This window comes from Siphateles boraxobius, unplaced genomic scaffold, assembly GCF_051911475.1.
Source record: "Siphateles boraxobius isolate OS27281-9 unplaced genomic scaffold, OSU_SipBor_1 8, whole genome shotgun sequence".
Taxonomy (NCBI): domain Eukaryota; kingdom Metazoa; phylum Chordata; class Actinopteri; order Cypriniformes; family Leuciscidae; genus Siphateles; species Siphateles boraxobius.
In genome coordinates, this window is record NW_027509208.1 from 24005965 (window position 1) to 24025996 (window position 20032).

Sequence of the window (20032 nt, forward strand, 5' to 3'; positions counted from 1 at the left end):
AAACGAAGCATGAACACATGTTACAGTGCACCCCACAAACACAATCAAGCCTTTGAAAAAATTTGTTTTACCACCCCTTTAAAGGGATAGTTCACCCAGAAATTAAAATTCTGTTCCAAACCCTTAAGACTTTCGTTGATCTTCGAACACAAGTGAAGATCTTTTTGATAAATCTTCTGTCCCTCCAAACTAATCCATATGAATCGAGTGGGTTAGTCCAAATTTTCTGAAAAGACTTGATCGCTTTATATGATGAACAGATTGAATTTAGGCTTTTATTCAAATATAAACATTCAACAACTCACACATTAGATATGGTAAACAGAAGCTCAATCATGTTCGCTTGACGTGTGAGAACCAATGAGGTTCATTTGCTATTATACACAGCCGGTCCTTTTGTTTTGTTGCTTAGGCTAATTAACAAATTCACATTATTTTATTTCATTCTAATGCTGAATTACTACTCACGCAGGTCACTTTATCGAACTAATTATAATTGGGGGGTAACGCAGCACTGTTTTACTTGGTCAAAACAATCATAATACGTTTGAGTGTGCTGAAAGTTGTTACAACGTTACTTTCATTAGCTTGGCGGCTTCAGTGAAACAAGCTAGTAAGCTAAATCGATATTTAGCAACACAAGTCATCCAGCTTTTATAAATGTGATATATATAAATAAAAGCTGGATGACTTGTGTTGCTAAATGGCATGCAGTTAAGTTTTAAACATTGTATGGTGGATAAAATGTTGTATTCCTGTAACAAATAAAGCTCTCTTTGATTATGCAGTAAGCCACTTGTCAAAATTGTGTTGACTAACTGTGTTGAGCTATTTAACAATGATTAGATTTCTGTTGATCACCAACAGTTGCTCACCTGCCTAATAAAACACAAAACATTATGTGGTTATGAGGCATACTTTGTGGTTAAGTTTTTTCGACGGAAGTAAAACAGGAAATCGAGGGGTAGCGCGGATATGACGTCATTGACTGGCAACGCAATGACAGGGCTTTACACTGGTTAAAATGCAGATTGCTCTGGATTTAAACATCGTTGGAAACGTTTGGAAAAGTACATAAGTCAACAAAATATCCCTTATGAAAATTAAGCATGTTTTTTTGGCAGATTGATAACCATTTATATAACCACAGTTTTACTACAAATGCCATGTTTAAACTATGGTTAGTGTAGCAAAACCATGGTTAATTTGTGGTTACCATGGTTTGATAACCATGGTTTTTGTGTATTTATAGTAAAACCATGGTTCATTTTCATAAGGTACATAACATTGTTCTACTGGGTTTTGGAAATTTTAATCCAAAATCTTACATATTCTACCTTTAAAAAAAACTGTGACGTCACTGGGTTTGGCGTCTTGCCTGAGTTCAACAACAGATACAACAGTAGAGAGACTGTGAAAGATGGGCATCAGAAGACAAAACGATTCTCCCTGGATGTGAAAATGAGATGTACAGTGTTAAAGCAAAGGACACAAGAGTCACAACTGCAGCTGAAACGGAGAACAGTACCGCTTCACTTCCCGATACACATTTAGACACAAGTCCCACTGCCTCAACATTTCCCTAGTCATACTTGGATATACAATGTGTTGCCAAAATGACAGTCAGAAATTCAAATGAACCACAACCATTATAACAGATTGTCATTCGACAACATACAGAGAACAAAGCTGATGCAAACCACTAAATAAATATTACTTACCGTGACTACACGTTCAACAATCAGCACTGATCTCCAACGTTATCCCTAATCCAGTCATATTATTTGCCATCATCTATTTATCCTTTTGTATTCTGTGCAAGCAATAAAGTTTTTAAATGACCTTTGCCTCACTTTACTTTTACTTTAGTTTTTTACTGCTTTTCAAAAAAATCTGTATTGTGTTAAACGCTATAAATCTTCACTAGATTCCTGAATTATTTTTGTTTGCCGGTTCTTTTTTTGTTTTTGTTTTTTTTTATCAGCCCGGAATTGCCTTTGCATATAGCACTGGAGCCCTCTATTGGTCAGGTATCATGAGATAACCTATTAATAGTAACAACTACAGCAACTAAGCAGAAAAAATCAAAGAACAGAAAAGACAAACCATAATCTTCATTAATCCAACGGAGACAAACAACCGTGAGACGACACAGGTGTAGTACTGCAAGATGGAGGAAATCCAGTTAGTAAATAATGTTACCTTGACTGCTTCATTTGCACTTTGACGTTCATGAAACCCTGGAACCAGAAAGCTCTTTATAGTGGAAAAATATTCTTTAGATTAATTAAGATGTTACCAAAAGATAAAGTACTTTGGTGATAAGTGATGACATCATTTACATGAGTAAGCATAAAGCATCACTAACATTTTCTTCAGAAAATGTCGAAAGATAGCTTTTTTTTATTTTTTATTGATGATAGTAAGGTATTAAGAGGTAAAGGGCCCCCTTTAAGAAAATGTGTTTTTTATTCTGGTGTGACTAGTGACTGAAAAAACAGGATTGACAGAACAAAATGTATGTGAAAATAAATAAAGGTTGTTTAGGTGACCTTAAAAAAGTCAAGTGTACACAATCGATCAAAAATGGAAAATTTTGCAGTGCATATTTTGGAAATAGGAATAAACAGCGTGGTTGTTAATCACTCTTATTGCCATTCTACAGAATTGATGCAAACTGCTGTCCCAGAAACAAAAATTTAAGTATTCAAATTTTAGATGTTTACAAAGATCCTTCTATTATCTGTTGGATTCCCCAATATTTAAAATATCAGTAAGCTTATATATAAAATCATCATTTATTGGGTACTTTCAATTGGGAGGGGGCCTACCCGAACCCCTAAATTTCAATTTGTGAAAATTATATTGAAATTATTTTTTTTCCATTGTTGTTTTTAAAAATATATTTTTGATTTCTTTTAAAAAGTGAAGTTATATATATATATATATATATATATATATATATATATATATATATATTTAAATCATGAAACTTTATGTAAAACAATGTGTCCCGCTTTTTCATGTCACTACCGAAACACTGTGTTTTAGTCTATTGGCTGAGACTGATTGTAACCACACCCCTACATTTTTGATCAGGTAATATTCCTGTGTCCCTCTCTCTAGCCTCTCTTTCATTGTAGATAGGTACTATCATGTTGAAATCATACTATCAAAAGTCTAAAAATCTGTGTGTAACTTTAAGGAACGTCACTACCAAACACATTTTTTCTGCAATTAAGCAACCTTGTTTGGGTGTTATTTCATAAAATTTAGTTTTTATGTGTGTACAACTGTTCAGAAATGTGCTAGGTAACCTTGTGCTGGTTATCATCTTTGAGCTAGGCTCAAAAGTTTCTCAAATTTGTCACTACCAAAAGATGCGGTGAAGTTTCGGTTGTGACATCATGGTTTTTTTTAGCGTTATTCGATAAAATTTAGTTTTTGTGTGTGTACAACTGTTCAGAACTGTGCTAGTTAATCATATGCTGATTGGCATCTTTGAGTTAGGCTCAAAAGTATCTAAAATTGTCACTACCGAAACCGTCATGTTTGAAAATGAAACATGTCAAGGATGTTTTGGTAGTGCGAAAAATTTACACAATCATGTATTTGGGGGAAATAAAAACAATTTTAGTACAGTTATGCAAATCATTAGTATCTTAGTATGTTTTAGTATGAGAGTTAAAATTCTGTAATGTGATGTGGTCGCTACCAAAACATTAGTCACGACCGAAACATGCATGTTTTGTCTAAAAGTATATTGAATTATCAACTAAGATGTTATTATAGTGTTTGGTTCAATGTATATTCAAACTAATGAATCCTTAACTTTAAAATAAGTATGATTAACTTAATGCCTTTTACAAAGAAAGATTGGATTCAAAATACAACAAATCTTATAAATTACACTTGAAATATTGTTACAATTTTAATTGCCATTGATTTACCTGTGAAAACTTTTTTTTTTTAAATAGCAAAAAATAGATATACAAGGTAGTTGTAAACAAAATACTAATAGGTCAATAAAAGCCTTGTTTTTAACTTATTTACGTATTATTGTAAAAAAAAAAAGGTAGTGACAAATTTGGGGAGAGGAAAAATATTCCAAAACTTTCTGAAAATACAATATAATTAAATGCACAAATACTAGAAATTTGTACCTTGGATATTATACAATTTGCATACATACAAAATTAGTGAAAAAAAAGTAAACATTTTCAAGACGTTTCCAACTCTGACTTTGAACCAATTCTGTAGAATGGCCCCTTAAGCTGATGGATATTTTAGTGTAGAAAACACCATATTTTCTGAGTTTTGTTTGGGTATTTCTTAAAGTCAGTCTGTATAGGTAATTACTACATTACCTACACATTTTCTAAACGCATAACTCTATATTGGTAACACTTTATTTTACTATGTCCTTGTTACATATACGTAGCATAGTAATAACAGCAAATTATGCATAATTACATGAAACTAACCCTCAGCCAAACCCTAATCCTACCCTAACCCTATAGTCAGTACATGTAGTTACTTAATATTACTCCGTACTTAAACACAGAATAACACTGTAACAATGACACAACCAAAGGAATTTTGGGTTTTCATGAGCTGTATGCAAAAATCATCAGTATTAAAACAATAAAAGACCTGAAATATTTCAGTTGGTGTGCAATGAATCTAAAATATATAAAAGTTTAATTTTTATCATTACATTATGGAAAATAATGAACTTTATCACAATATGCTCATTTTTTGAGAAGGACCTGTATAACTCTATAAGTACATGTTGCGAATTAATATTGCGGTATTTATTTGTGTAATCACACTAACAAAAATAAATTGACCACACTTTTCACCAAAAAAGTGTTTACACTGTTATTGCCCAGAACAAGATGTACAATTCAACACACCCAGAGTCCAAAATCAGCACTCTGCAAAAGTGCTGGCAAGCTCACCAGTTGGCTGAAAACGTTTTTAAAGGTTTTAATTTGTGCAGTATAAAGCACTGCACTAATAATCCCTAATGTTAAGAGGCGATACAAACAAACCGATCACACAGATTTCTTTTTGCAACAACGTAGACTTTTATTTGTGAAAAAGTACAATACCTTGTCTTTACAAATAAGCGTATGAAAGAACTGAAAGAACATTGCAAGGCCATAGGAGGCATTTCACAGGAGTGAATCTGTGCCGTGACGAGTGTTCCCGGGGCGGCAGCTTTACCGTTACACCAATCCACAGTCAACAAAGACCATCAAGACAAAACACGGAGTAAGAAAAGTTTGTACAGATTTCAAAAATGAACAAAATCACTCTCCAGCCCCAATAAACCATCATTCGCTTGAAACTTAAATCAATCTTTTATCGTCGTTACATATTCACGTCCATATCCTCAAAATCAGGTCAACGGAAACGAGTTGACCCGCCATTTTTAAATCCCATTCGAAATGCATCTTTGATTCCACATTAGGAAAATCCCAGCATATAACAGGAAAACCAAGCTGTTGTAAGCAAATCAAAGTTTCAATATTGTCGTCTCTCTATATATATACACATGGTAAAACAAGCCTAAATGAATGGCCAGCACTGGTCTGTCTCCTCAGAGCATGAATCAAAGCATGCTGGGAATACTAGCTATTCCACTCCTAACAACACCCATAATTAATGCCCTGCTAAGACGGCGGAGCAAAATGATGGTGTTTACACTAATCTCAGACTGATTTGGTTAAATTACAGCTGCATTAGTGAGCTCGAATCATCTGGATGAGCTGGCCATGTCCTCCGCTGTCAGATTAGTCATTAGTTCACATCCATTCAATGCATCTCCACCTCCACCTTCAGCTCTGTACAATATGGTGGATCGATCTCCAATAGACCAACTGTACCCTGGAATATAATTACATGCCTCTTTATAGATTTAAAAAAAAAAAAAATGAATAAGAGGAAAAAAACAGCAAAGCGTCACTGTCTTTCAGGTCAAAACAGAAGGACATGAACGGATTTACAAAGCATGTGCACCAAATCACACAAACACATTGAGGTTTTTGTGTATGACATCTTTTTTTGCAGTGTACGGAAGGGCAGAGGGAGAGAGCGAGAGAGAGAGAGAGAGAGTGCGAGAGCGAGATCGAGAGAGAGAGAGAGAGCACAGGGAGTTTGTGGAAGAACAGAGCTGCCCCCTTGTGGAGAGCCATGTTGCACATGTGCAGGAGCCGAGGGGACGTTCACCACCTGAGCACGAGACCGGACCGCTTCTACCTGCTGAGTCTCAGCTTGATGGAGTTCTTGACCACTGCGATGGGGTTGGACGGGAGGATTTGGACGTCCGACAGATCGGTGTGGGAAATTTTCTGTGGAACATTAAAAAGGATAGATTGTCTGTGAAACAGATTGGAATCAGTGTAAAGGCCCGTTCACACAATGAACAAGAGCCATAAAGATAACTAAATATATTAGCGTCCACACCAATGCACAATATCATTGTTTATTCGAAGCACACACTGCAGGTTTGTCGTCTGTCGCTTTAAATACTCAAGCTCTTTAAAGCGGGATGAATTCTGATTGGCTGTCAATGTTTTTATTGTTCATCAGCTGGTTGTGGTGTTGACTCTGCTATTCTTTTATATTTAGATCGATCTTTAAAACTATATCTTTATGGTTATCAAGTAATAATCTTGTTTCTGTTTGAACTAGCCGTTTCTTCAACAAGATGATTAGTTTTACGTTGCATTGTCCTGGAAAATCAAAGTGAAATCTCAAATCCTGTTTGTTAACCTTAACAAGAATATGACTTAACTACCTGAATAAATGTCCCTTGGTGTTTTTTTGTAGATTGCTTGCCATAACTGAAAATACTAGGGCTGCAGCTATCGCTTATTTTTGTAATCGATTAATCTAGCACTTAATCGATCAATCGAGTAATCGGATATTTTTTTGTGTGCGTTTTATTAACAGAATAGTTATATTAAACTTGTGTCTATTTCAGTTAAAGCCGTTATAAGTTATATACTATAAGTTATAGTATGCAAGTTATAAAGCTATCTCATATGTGAATTTTCCTTTAAGATGTCATAATATAACCACTCTAAGCATCTAAGCATATTTGTGTATTCTGGTAGTTTAACGCTGAAGAAGAGCTGTAACATGACTTGTTGTTGAACACGCAGTAAAAGCTGACACACTTTTTGTTCCGTGCGTTTTAACTGAAAAATGAGTACTCCGAGTCTTTATTAAAAACCAACAGGCTGGGGACTTTAATTTTTTGTTGTTGTCTGTATTTGGCAGACGTGAAATACAAACAAGGTCTCGCAAAGACTGCAATACAATATTTGTTCCTCCATCACGTCCCGGTGTGTACAGTGAATGCATGCTGAAATTATTGTTGCGTGGCTACATAAATGTTTAAGCATATGTGATGCATTTCTGCAATTGGTCTGACTGGCGTGTGTGTGTGTGTGTGTGTGTGTGTGTGTGTGTGTGTGTGTGTGTGTGTGTGTGTGTGTGTGTGTGTGTGTGTGTGTGTGTGTGTGTGTGTGAAGGGGTTCTTTTTTTAGGCTATACTCCTGCAATTGAACGTGATAGTTACGTTTACTACTTAAAAATGTCAAAGCTAAAAATCATATCTAGTCAAACCGCATCACGACATCGCTACAAATACAGTATGGGATTAAAATCAGCGAACATCAATAGGCTTAGACTACGTTTCCTTGTTTCAGCGAGTTAAGTGTATTAAGTGAATTAAGTGTGTAATGATCCCACACTTAAGACAATTTCTGCCGTTTATTTACATATTTATTCTCTGCCATCGCGCCAACTATTTCTTCCTGAACAGGTCCGTGTGAATAAACGGTCAGTGTGAAACAATCAAATCCCTGTGCCGCGAGTATAGTGCGCGTCATAGGAATTTAACGAGGCTTCGAGGCAGAATTTTTGCCTCAAGGATTTTTTGTAATCGAGTAACTCGAGGAATCGTTTCAGCCCTAGAAAATACATTCATCCACTGTAGTGGATACAATCCATTTGTTCATTGAGCATTTTGAATTCTTAGTTACCCTTTATTTTGAGGAGACATAGTTACGTTGTACTTGTTTAAATAAGTACTGAGTAAAATGAACTACATGTACTTTGAAACTACAACGTTTGAAACGCAGGACGGATGAACCTTTGAGATTTCCTTGAAAACCACTCACGTCATCAAATTTCATCAGCACGTACAGCACGCAATGCCTACCAGACTCGCAAAAACATTTCTTCTTTATGTCATGCCGTTTTGGAGTTCAAAAAAAAAAATCCGTAAAGATGTTTTTGAGTCCGGTAAGTGAATTCTTTCGTGCGGTACTTTTTTTTGACTGACAAGTTGCATTTATTGTTTTATGTGCCATTAATATAATGATAATATGTAATGATAATACGGCAGGAGTATTAGTACTGCAACACACCCTTAAGTGTGCAATATCAGAGTTTTTTAGTTTAAGTGCAAAACAGGTTTAAATGGCAGGATGCGCTTTCGGGACATTCGTAACAAGTGTTTCAACCGTCCCGACAGCGCCTCCTGCCACTTAAACCTGGTCATAGGAAAACCACTGTTCATGTGGTCACACTATGTGTTTAAGCATTGAATAAAAAAAGTGTTTTGCAATGAATAAAGAAAACATTTTGTAATGCATAAGATGTGTTTTCGTGGGTTAATAGTTATTTAACCATATGAACCTACGGAAAATGCCAAGAAGTAAAAAAAAACTACAAGGAGAGGCTACTGTTTATAGATGGTTATTTAGCCTATACTGTTCATAGATTCATACTGTTCCTAGACTTGTTTTTCTTTTAATGCAAATTAATTTTCAGGTATGCAACACGTTATCTCTTTAATAACAGGGTTCGTACAGACTCTGTTAAAAGAAATTCCAGGACTTTCAAGGACTTTAAGCACTACTTTTTTGGATTTCAAGGACTTCAATCAGCACTTATCAAACAATATCTTTTTTTTTTATTACTCAAATTAAATATATATATATATATATATGGTATCTGATGTTTCACTTCATAGAAGTCAATCCATTGACCAGCGCTGTCAGGCATGGGAAATCCCCTTAACCATTGAAAGGATATTGAAACTGATTTTTTTTCCCATTAATATATATGATTGACCTGAAGAATGAAAGTTGTATTATATACTTATCATATACTTAATATCATGCTCATAGCCATGAGAAATAGCTCTACATCTCAGACGGGCTGTTGATTTAGCGTGAAACAATTGTATTTTTTTCAACAAAAAAAAAAAAATCACAATATTTTGAATTAGGGATGCACCGATACCACTTTTTGCAGAACGAGATACCGATACCATAACCGATCTCTGAATTTTCACAGCATTTGTAATTTTTAAATGTATTAGTAGATAAACCAAAATAATATAAATCATATTAGTTGGCTTAACTTGTTCATCAAATATTTCTTTCAATTATTTTCATGCTTAATTAAGCCTGCTAAAATGCATTGTATGAGCTTCTGTTACTGTACATTCTATTCACAGCACATATTTAGGCTAGAGCAGCTCCAGAAGGGTCAGTGCTGAGGATTGGGTCAGTGGTAAAAATGTTTAGACACCAGTGAAATATCAATTATTTAATCCAATTTTGATACTACAACAAAAACTGCCAGCCTAATTAATATAATTTTAAAACATTATTAAAGGTAAGCAGTCAGCAACAAAATAAGAACGAATAATCAACTTACAAATAAATACAATAGAACAAAGAAAGGCTACAAATTAAATAACCAGCATTTTTAGAATTTTTCGGGTAGATCTAACAGGTACAGACATTTTAATAAAGTAATCAAATGTGAAAAAATTGCATATTCATTACTGGGTAAATTAAATATAGATGGATATTTTTGTAAAGTTGAAAAGGTTAGCCTATTTAGTCAAGAGCAGCGAGTAATTTATTTGTCCATTGTTTGATTAGCATTAAAACAGCAGTGGGTTTGTTAAACTGCTGCCCCTTTAAGACTGAACGCACGGACCCCATTTGAACATGGCTACGATCACTTGAGATATAACTGACTTTGTTTACTAGGATACTCGCCAAGATGGACGTTTTTACATAATAATTTTGTGTGAATTCGTGCGTACAAGCGCAAGACGTGACAGACAATTTAAATCAATAACTAATTCGCGCGCTGAGACGCTGGTTTGCGGGGCACGCGCTGATGTTTGCGTTCATGGAACTTCTCGACTGCAAACGTCCAGTAATAATGTAGGGAGTCACTCGTTATACATAAATCAGGTAACAGTTCATGTTTTACTTTACTTACATATACGATTTAGTTTTCCAAATAACTCGTGCTGAGTGAACGATCGACCAGCAATCAAGAGCCTTCAACAGAACTGAGCTCTCTCGTCAGATAGCGTTAATAATAAGCTACATGCCTCGTTTTATTTTCTTTGCCATTGACATCCGACTGATCTACCAACCTTCCACTGAGGTCTGTTTAAAGGGATGTGCTCGACCAGCTCGCTGTGCCACTGCACGCTCAATCCACTGCGCGGTTTTCTCTGATCAGCTCGCGCACCACAGCTGTGTTACTATACACACGCTGCCTTGTAGGCCTATCGGTTGTTGGTATCGGAGCATTTTTACGAGTACATGAGCTCGGTATCGGTGAATCCCTATTTTAAATAATTCAAGCACTTTTCAAGTACCTCTTCAAAAATATGGCTGTTTTCAAGGGTTTTCCAGGACTTAAAGTGCTCGAAGTACTTGCATTTGACTTTTTTAAATTTAAGCACCTTGTACGAACCCTGTAATAATGTAAAGTTGACCTCGTTTTCTTCATAATAGCAAAATGCGCATAGGCTTTTCACCTATTGTTTATTGGGCGAAAGAACAAAAATGGTTACTATGAACCTTTGAATTAAAATAAATTATAAAATATGTTTGTAACAATATGTACATAAGTTACTTGTCAGGTATTGTTAATAAAAAGAAGTATTAGATGAATAGTTGCCTTTTAAACTGTTATGTTTCATCCGTCCCACCCCTGTGTTTCAATAGCCCTATCATGCGGGACGATTGAAACAAAGCTTAACTACCGTTCAAAAGACAATTTTTACTTAAATCATTCTATATTTGTTCCGAATAACACATGATACTAAGAGAACACATATGTGAGTTGTTGATCACAAAAAAAAAAGAAAACGATGTTTATCTGAAAAGTGTTTCAATTGTCCCGGCTCTCCCCTACTATAGAGTTATGGTTTGGTTTATTTTTGCATAATTTACTGTTATTACTATAGAAAGTACTATTACTGTAGTAATGTGTAAGTACGTTGCCCTAAAATAAAGTGTTGCAGTTATTTCTATTCAGCTCTATAGTAGACTATTTAAATTAAAATTATTTGGAATAAACTTTATACTCAATTATAAACCAAAGCCTATGTTAAGTTCTTCAAACATCTTAAATACTGATGTAATCATTTTCAGAGAACTTATTGTAATATGTGATTTTAAAATCTCTTAAAAATGGCCTGTCTTTTGCTTCCCTACAGATTTCAATTAGCTAACTAGTGTTACAGCACGGTTTAAAAATTTGCGGTTGGTGAGATTTTTTAAAAATAGTTTTGATAAGAAGTCTCTTATGCTCACCAAGGCTGCCTTTATTTGTTCAAAAATGAAGTAAAAACTGTAATTTATTACAATGTAAAATAACTTTTCTATTTTAACATTTTAAAATGTAATTTAAAGCTAAGTTTTCAGCATCATTACTCCAGTCTAATGATCCACATGATCTTTCAGAAATCAGTCTAATATGCTGCTCAAGAAACATTTATTATTATCAATGTTGAACATTTGTGCTGCTTCTTATTTTTTGATGAATAGAAAGTGAAGGCTTTTTGTAACGATTCATTTGTTTTGGGGTCATTACGATTTAAAAAAAAAAACATATATATATATATATATATATATATATATATATATACACACACCTTTATTCCGCAAGCATGCATTAAATTTATCAAAAGTGACATCACTTTGAGTAAATCGTTATGACCCCAAACTTGTGAATGGTAGTGTACATCATAATCCTTATGGCTATTAATGCATAAAGATATTTTGTTATTAAAACAGTTAAAAAAAAAATTCTGTTTTAATTGGCTGGTGCTTTGTGGACCATAAAAAGTCCCTGTAAAATCAAAATTAAGTATGTGTTTTAAGTATGTGTCACACCACACAAAAATGTGTCATTAGCCACCCAGCCAAATTTGAATGATAAAAAAAGCCGGCAAATACATAAAATAAGCTATCAAAATCTTGAAAAAATGCTCTCAAACGCTGGGGGCCTTTACAGGGACTTTAAGCTTTCAGTGTGAACAGATAAATGACTTGATTCGTGGCCATGGAAGGATTATTATTTATGTAGCCTAATAATCTTCATATGTAATAATCAAATGAACATGTCCTAACCTGGGAAAGCGGTATCTTCTCTGTGGTTTCCACCACCTGAGAATAACAAGAAATAACATCAGCATTTAAGTTCTCATGTATTCACTCCATTTATGATTATAACTAGAAAACCCTGTTTTTATGATTAGTTTACCGTTAATTCGGTCTCCGTTTTCAATTCACCATCTGAAGGAACCACTTCAACGCTCTGCATAAGAAAAAAATAAAATACAACAGTCACAGTTAGAGACTGACACCCTGAGCAACGAACAACAAAGATTATAGATAAGCTTCCTCTTTAAGTTCAGCCAATAGAATGGAGATAAAAATGTTCGCATTTTTGTAACAAAGAAAGAACAAACAGTGTTTAGAGCTGGATCCGCAGCAACATGGTCATCAGCATCAGCGGAGTTTGCTTCTGGGGTTGAGAACTGGAAGAGTAGGACTTAATTAGGCTTTTCAGATCACTTTATATGTAATGTTTGTGGATGATTCTTAAATGGGGGCAATTTTGACAACAATATTGACAATAAAAACTAATATACTGTAATTTTGAAGGCATTCACGACATGTGAAAGAGCATTGAATAATGTGTAGAATATAAAATGATTAACTTAATGCTGGAAATAAAACATTTAAAAAAAAATTTAAAAGGGTTCAACAGATGAATGAGCGTTGACTTACATCCTCTACTTTGGCTTTCTTGGACTTCTCATTCTCGAGGGGTGAGGCAGGTCTCTTACTGGCCGGGCTAGTAGATAAACATGGACTAGCATGAGGGTCCTGTTGGACACTGTCCACTTTGGCTTTCTTCTCCAAATCTTGCTGAAGGGGTGAGGCAGGCCTCTTCAGTGCAGCTGCCCCCTTACCCGGGGCGTTGCTGCTGGAGGTCCCAACATTATCGGGTTTAGATCCATCCACTGCTATGATAAATACAAAAACATATCAGTAGTAATGTTAAAAACTTCATACAAAAAATTGAAAAGTCTGTCATCAATTACATGTTGTTCCAAACCCAAATGACTATTTTTTTTCAAAGATTTTGAAGAATGTTCAAGCTGCTCTTTTCTATAGTTATATTTAAGTCATTTTCCATTTGGTATGTCACACAAGTTTGATTTCTATCCTATGAAAATATGGGTGAAGCAAACTTAAATATGGATAACTTCTATGATGCTTTTAAAAAACGGGAAAAAGCAGCAAGAACAATCCTTCATAACGTATCCTTTTGTGTTCTATGGATTAAAGCAAGTCATACAGGTTTCGAACAATGAAGAATGGGTCTCATTCACTAAGCATGCATACGCACAATTTACAAAAAAATATAGGAAGAAATTAAACGACAAATGCGCAAAAAGCCCGTACTCTGTACGGCTAAGATATTTTATCCTAACACAACTATAATTATATTGAAGTATATTGCATTAATTGTATTAAAATTATTAAAAAATACTGTTGATATGCATCTTAAATAAATTCCATCATACACAGTTAAAGTAAGAAAAGCTGCATTATAGCTTCAGCTGCGAGGTTTCTCTGAATAACACAGATATACGCGTATTTACAGCTGGCTAATGAAAGGTCTGTAATCTGGGTCTGTATAAAATGTGTTTGTTTTTGAAGTGGTGAGAATGGATTGAGGATCGGGAGAGAGCAAACAGCGGCAAGTTAGACTAGCGTGACGAAGGGCTATAAGGAAATCGTGCGCGGAAAGCCCTTATATGGAGATGGTTTGGGCGTCTTATGCAAATGACTATTTGACATGAAATGAAAAGATTTTAAAAAAATCTTTAAAAAGTCGTCAACAAAAAAAGTGGTTTTGTTGAGTCATAATACCCAGCTTTTACGCAAACAGTATGATATAGTACACCAAATTTAGTTATCGTTAAGAAAAAATGCATGTGTAACAGTAAGTTGCATGCACTCGCTGCTCTTGACTGAATAACTTTTGTAACTATTTAATTTTTACAAAGACGACAAACCAGTGTTATTTTACATTTAATTATTTAATTTGTGCTGCATTTCTTATCCGAATACTACTGTTAGACTCACCTGAAAAACCTTAAAGGGATAGTTCACCAAAAAAGAAAAAGTCATTTATTCCCCCTCAAATTGTTCCAAACCTGTATAATAAATAGGGCTGCAACAACTAATCGATAAAATCGATTATAATCGATTATGAAAATCGTTGTCAACGAATGTCATTATCGATTAGTTGGTCTGCTTACGTCACGGGGAGCGTTTACTGGTACGCACACACACGCAAGGTCTCTCTCCCTCAGGCGCTCTGCCGAGCGCGCGCGCTACACGGTTTGGAGCAGTCTCTTCTGTCTCGCTTGCGCGATTTCGGGAGTTTGAACTAATTCGCGGGCATCAGGGAGCCGCAATCAATATGCGGGAGACTCCCGGGACTTCCGGGATCTTGGGATGTCTGTATTTTGTCTCGAGCATCAGGTTGCGCAATCAGTTCGCTCGCAACGTAAGTGATGGATTAAAATAGCGCTACCGCAGAAATAGGTTAAATTAAAACGGTCTTTACAAAGCGAAGCACTAAATATAAAGGCAGTTAATAACAGCAGCAGTAAAATATTGTTTTTTAGTCACTGTACTCAGTGGTTTTCAGCGAATGCTTGTGCACTAATGCATAATTTCTCCTGTCCTTTACTCAAGCCTGGTAACGTTACCTCCATTCCGTTCTCTTTTTATAGCATTTGTCTACTAAGTTTTAATTGTTTTTCAAACGCGATCTACTGCGGCTCTACGTTCACACAATTGTTTTCAGTCTTTCTATATTTATTTAATCAATTTATCCTTATATTATTCTTTTATATATTATATATAATATATATTATATTCTTTATCCTTATATTCCTTATATATAATTAATTTTAAATAAAAATTAAATGAATTATATATTTTAGATGTTTTTAGTTTGTTTTTAGTTCAGATATTCACATCTGAACAACATGTCTGTGTAAATTTGTTTTAACAAAAATTGTGTTAAAACATAATATGTTGGATTTCATTTTTTTAACAATAATCATGTTTGTCAACTTGCCATCAGCAATTATCATTAAAAACAATGCAAATATTGATATTAGTAAAACTCAATGTGTGGCTTTTGCACTTTTTAAAGTACACTTTTACACATAAATACCCTGATTTACGGTTTTATTTAGTTATAATAAAAAAAAATCTAATTTAATTTCTATCCGATTAATCGATTAATCGAAAAAATAATCGTCCGATTAATCGATTATCAAAATAATCGTTAGTTGCAGCCCTAATAATAAACCTGTTTTTTTTTTTTTTTTACTGCTGCTAAACAATAAAAGATGATAATTTGAAGAATGTTGGGTAACCAAACAGTTGCTGGTTCCCATTGACTTCCATAGTATAGAAAAAAAATACTATGGAAGTCAATGGGGACCAGAAACTGTTTGGTTAGCAACATTCTTTTTTGTATCTTCCTTTGTGTTCAACAAAAGAAAGAACCCCATGGTTTGGAACAACTTGAGGGTGAATAAATGACCATTTAAGTTCTTGAGCGAACTATCCCTTTAAAGCAGTATTTTTTTCATTTGTCTCTGTATTAAAATGTATTTATTTGCAATTTATTTGTTAAAATTTTATTTATTTTCTTTTTTCTAATAAATTTTGTTCAAAATAAAACCTCCATGTGCTGTGACAACTATTAGAACAAAATTACCCAACTTATCAAAAAATTAAGTATTGAATTAAATATCTATCAAAAATGGTATTGAGTATCAATATTTTTCAAGGTATTGTATCGCAGTTAGAAATTCCAGTATCGTAACTGAGATCTTTATAACAGTATAAAAGCTTATTTAAAAGTAAATGCATATAAATATCAGTCGTCATTATATCTACCAATAATGTCTTTAATAAGATATTAATGCTTCGTTTTATGATCAAAACACAGTAGTTTTTATTGCCGGAGGAAAAACTTAATGAAATGCAATACACAGGGTTCGTACACCTTTTCCAAGGTCAAATTCAAGCACTTTCAATGTCCATTTTAAAGCTTTTTCCAGCACCTTACACCACCGTAAATTACATACCAATACATAGTCAAAATTATTATTTAATGTTTTTTATCACATTAAAAGAGATAATGCTATAAACAGGCAAAATTGTGTTTCGTAATAGCAGAAGGATCAGATATTTAAGCAAATCTGTATAACTGTCTGAGTAGATAATCCCTATGAATAATACTTTTCATTATATTATTGTCCAAATATTGCTTCCCAGATAATATGATTTTCAGGCTGTAAAACTGAAGACAGACAGGATTTGAACAAATATTTTACAGGCCTTGGTTTTGGGACACATTCTTGATATAGCCTAGACAAGGTTTGAACAAAATCTGAGATCGTGCAACAACCACCTGTAATTAAATTTTAACCCAGAAGACTTGGACAGTGCACAGGCACCTACCTGATAAATAGCCTATATTAATTGGAAAAATATATATATTTCATTACCAAGAAATATACATTTATCTACTGGAATAGAGCAGTGTAAATATTGCATAAGGCCATCCTCAACCTTACAGTAGGCTATTTTTGTATGACACTATTTCTGTTCAGCAATCAACAATTGTTGTTATGCACTGGGCCAACGTTTGCAGGTTTTAATTTGCGGGTAGTTAACATTACAGTTACTGTGCTGTAACTTTGGCTATGTTCACTGCATATTCCACAAATAAACGTGCCATAACAGACATCCAATACTAACATTACATTATCACACCAAGTAATTTCAGTCACTAATGGCCCTTTCAGACAGGACGTGGAATGCGCTGCGCTATGAAACCCATTTATTTCAATAGCTTGCGCCGTGCGAGGATGTTTTGTTGCCGAGTCGACCAAAGCGGAGTGCAGATTTGGCGAGCTCGAGCGCACGCCGCAGTCAAAGTTAAATATAGTTCAACTTTTGATTACAGTGATTACAGAGATGTACAAAATGAACGTTCCTCAAAAGCCTGATGCATCATATTTAATACTTACATTTTAACATGATTCCTCTAAAAAAAAAAAGAAAAGATGTACAGATAATCATGTAAACCTAAGCTGCTTCAGTCTAGTAAGTGTTCATCTTGAAAAGTAGATGTTTTTCAGCAAGTTGACCATGTTGATTATTTTGACGCCTTAAAAATGTCTGCATCAAATATAAAACAGTAAGCCGTATAGATTTAAGATCCCAAAAGACATACCAGCAGCCAGGAGCGGGCTTCCACTTGAAGTGTCCGTTTTTCCCTGCAAATCTGAGTTGTTTGTGGCCGTCCCAGTGCAACTATGGTCAGGGAGAGAAGAGGAGAGTTTAGAAAAAAGCACGTGTACAGGTATTCCCAAAAGACAAGAGTTACAGAAAGTCAGACAAATGATGTTAGAGAAGCAGTTGAAAATATTGAGATGTTTTACCCCTGAGGGCTGGAGGCACGGGTGCTCTTGGCAGCTGAAGGGCCTGTGGGGGAGGGCACTGACATGCTGTTATCACTGTCAACCGATAGGTCGAGACTGCCGTCATTCATCACACGAATGCCATCAGACGAATGCTATAGGAAAAAGGAAATGAGAACAAGACAGTTAACAAAAAAAAATAGTACATCACTGTTGAGTGAGAAACATACTGTATTTTTGTAATTCCATTAGGTGCCACTAGTGTCACAAAAAACTGCATACTGCACCTTTAAAATTTATTAAAATGCTAATTTTTCCCTTAGTAACAGTTACATACATAATAGTCTGTAATCAAATAACTAAGGGTAATTAAATATATCAACAGTCCCAGTTTCTGCTAATAAGGTTTGGAAAGAGCAGCGTTGTTACAATTACAAGCAGAAATAGGTTGAGAAAAACTGATTTAAAATGATTTGATGCTCTAGAAAAACAAACAAAAAAGAACCTTGCACATTTTTTTAGTATCTTAAAAATAGGCAGTGAGGCTTTGATCCAACAAATCCAAGTCACTGTGGTGTAACAAAACGTGCAAGAAGCCATCTTAAGGCCAAGAAAACTATAAAGCATGAAATGATACCATAAGAATGACCCCTATAGACCCTCACATGATTGTGTGTCAAGGTCATTGAACTTCAGAATGTCAAATAACAAAACCTCTTCAACAACGGCATGACTTATAATATTAGGAAGAAGAAAAAAAAACACTTTTACCTTGAAAAATGTTCAAAATATATTAGAAAAAGAACCATTAAACGCATACATTTCGTACACCTTGAAAGCATAGGGTGTATTTGTGTTTATTGGTACACTTTTTGCCATTGAGATGACTGGGGAAAAGTGTCCCAGTCAACCTGAATTCACCTGTTATTACTTGGATACACTAGACTTTTGTTGCAATTCAAAAACGTATGAAAACAACAAATTGCTAAAGTGTAGCACATGTATTTTAATCTAGATTCTAAGCGATTGTCTATCATGTTGTGCAAAGATACACATGAACACTTGCCTTTCTCTTGCCCCTTTGAATGGCGACTTTAGGAAGTAGTTGATGGAGTTGTTTCCTCTTCACATGCATGGCTGTGATTTTCATATCTTGCTCAAACATTTTACTAGTGATCGCCTGCCGGTAAACTACAGCCATTCAAAGAACACATGCTGATTACTAGAAAACATCCAGAAAACAAAAGCAATGTCGACTCTTCAAGTGTGTTCTTTAAAACTGCCAACAGACGCAAAGTCTTACCTGTGTCAGTGAAGGACTGGATATCAAACGTCAGGTCCACGTTGAGATTTTCTGATCCCTCCATTTTTTTGAACACAATACCTATTACCCACATTGTGCTGAACTCCTCCCTGTACGTACACAAAGGGAAGAGCGAGTAAAGACTGTGAATGGGACTATTGACTATTCTTAGGTCGGTTTTAAAAGCATCTTAAACTCACTTGTCAGCTCCCTCTTTTAGTCCCGGGAATGACTGTGGATTCACATGGGCGAGTGTGATAAACTCGTTCTTCTCCAGGTTTCCCACCAGGATTCGGATCTTTGATTCCACGAGGCCCACCCTGTCAGGCAAACAGTGTATTTAGTCCTATTCCAGCACATTTCTTTAAACAGATGCAGGGGATTTGAGCAGAACATCGGTCCCATTAAGCATGTGACAGTGCTGGATGAAGACAGTAAGCTGTACTCACCACTCTAAGTGCTGCTTCTCTGTGTGTGCGCTTGCTAGCAACACTATATAATGCCTTGGGACATAAAAGACAGAACAATGCCATTACATCCTTTAGACTAAGAGCTGTTCAACCAAACCCGGCAAAACTTACAGGGCCGTCCCGCCCCCATCTCACTGAAAAATGTACCATTACACCTCTCTCCAAAGACAAACATATCTCTATGAACTTCATTTAAGACAGCGGAGATCACCATTATCATATCCAGCCATGATCACTTCATTTCACACACTAAAACACTTAAAAAGTGCCATGAATCTGCTGTTAAAGATAGTTAATTAGCAACATGTAAAATGCTAATCAATCTATAACTAAAACTATACATTCTTAATATTTTTCATCCTGTTTCCCAATTCACAACACATT

The 20032-nt window shown here is 35.0% G+C and overlaps 1 protein-coding gene across 1 annotated transcript; it reads right to left on the bottom strand.

The window, feature by feature from the left end:
- Positions 1-5066: 5066 nt before the first annotated feature.
- Positions 5067-19767, bottom strand: papola (poly(A) polymerase alpha). The gene is made up of 11 exons (XM_077219880.1): positions 19628-19767; positions 19379-19498; positions 19179-19288; positions 18942-19066; positions 17897-18030; positions 17689-17768; positions 13137-13375; positions 12815-12883; positions 12607-12660; positions 12474-12509; positions 5067-6356 (listed from the first exon to the last, which is right to left on the bottom strand). Exons 3-11 carry the CDS (start codon positions 19270-19272, stop codon positions 6261-6263), a joined length of 927 nt encoding a protein of 308 aa, XP_077075995.1. The 5' UTR covers positions 19273-19288; positions 19379-19498; positions 19628-19767; the 3' UTR covers positions 5067-6260.
- Positions 19768-20032: the final 265 nt, after the last annotated feature.

Excerpts from the sequence above, each read along its gene's own strand:
- papola (XM_077219880.1), bottom strand. The coding sequence starts at position 19,272 with ATGTGGGTAATAGGTATTGTGTTCAAAAAAATGGAGGGATCAGAAAAT. Across the intron at positions 12,661-12,814 it reads CGGATCCAGCTCTAAACACT|AGCGTTGAAGTGGTTCCTTC; the intron begins GTTTGTTCTTTC and ends TTTCTTATGCAG. Across the intron at positions 6,357-12,473 it reads AGAAGATACCGCTTTCCCAG|AAAATTTCCCACACCGATCT; the intron begins GTTAGGACATGT and ends AATGTTCCACAG.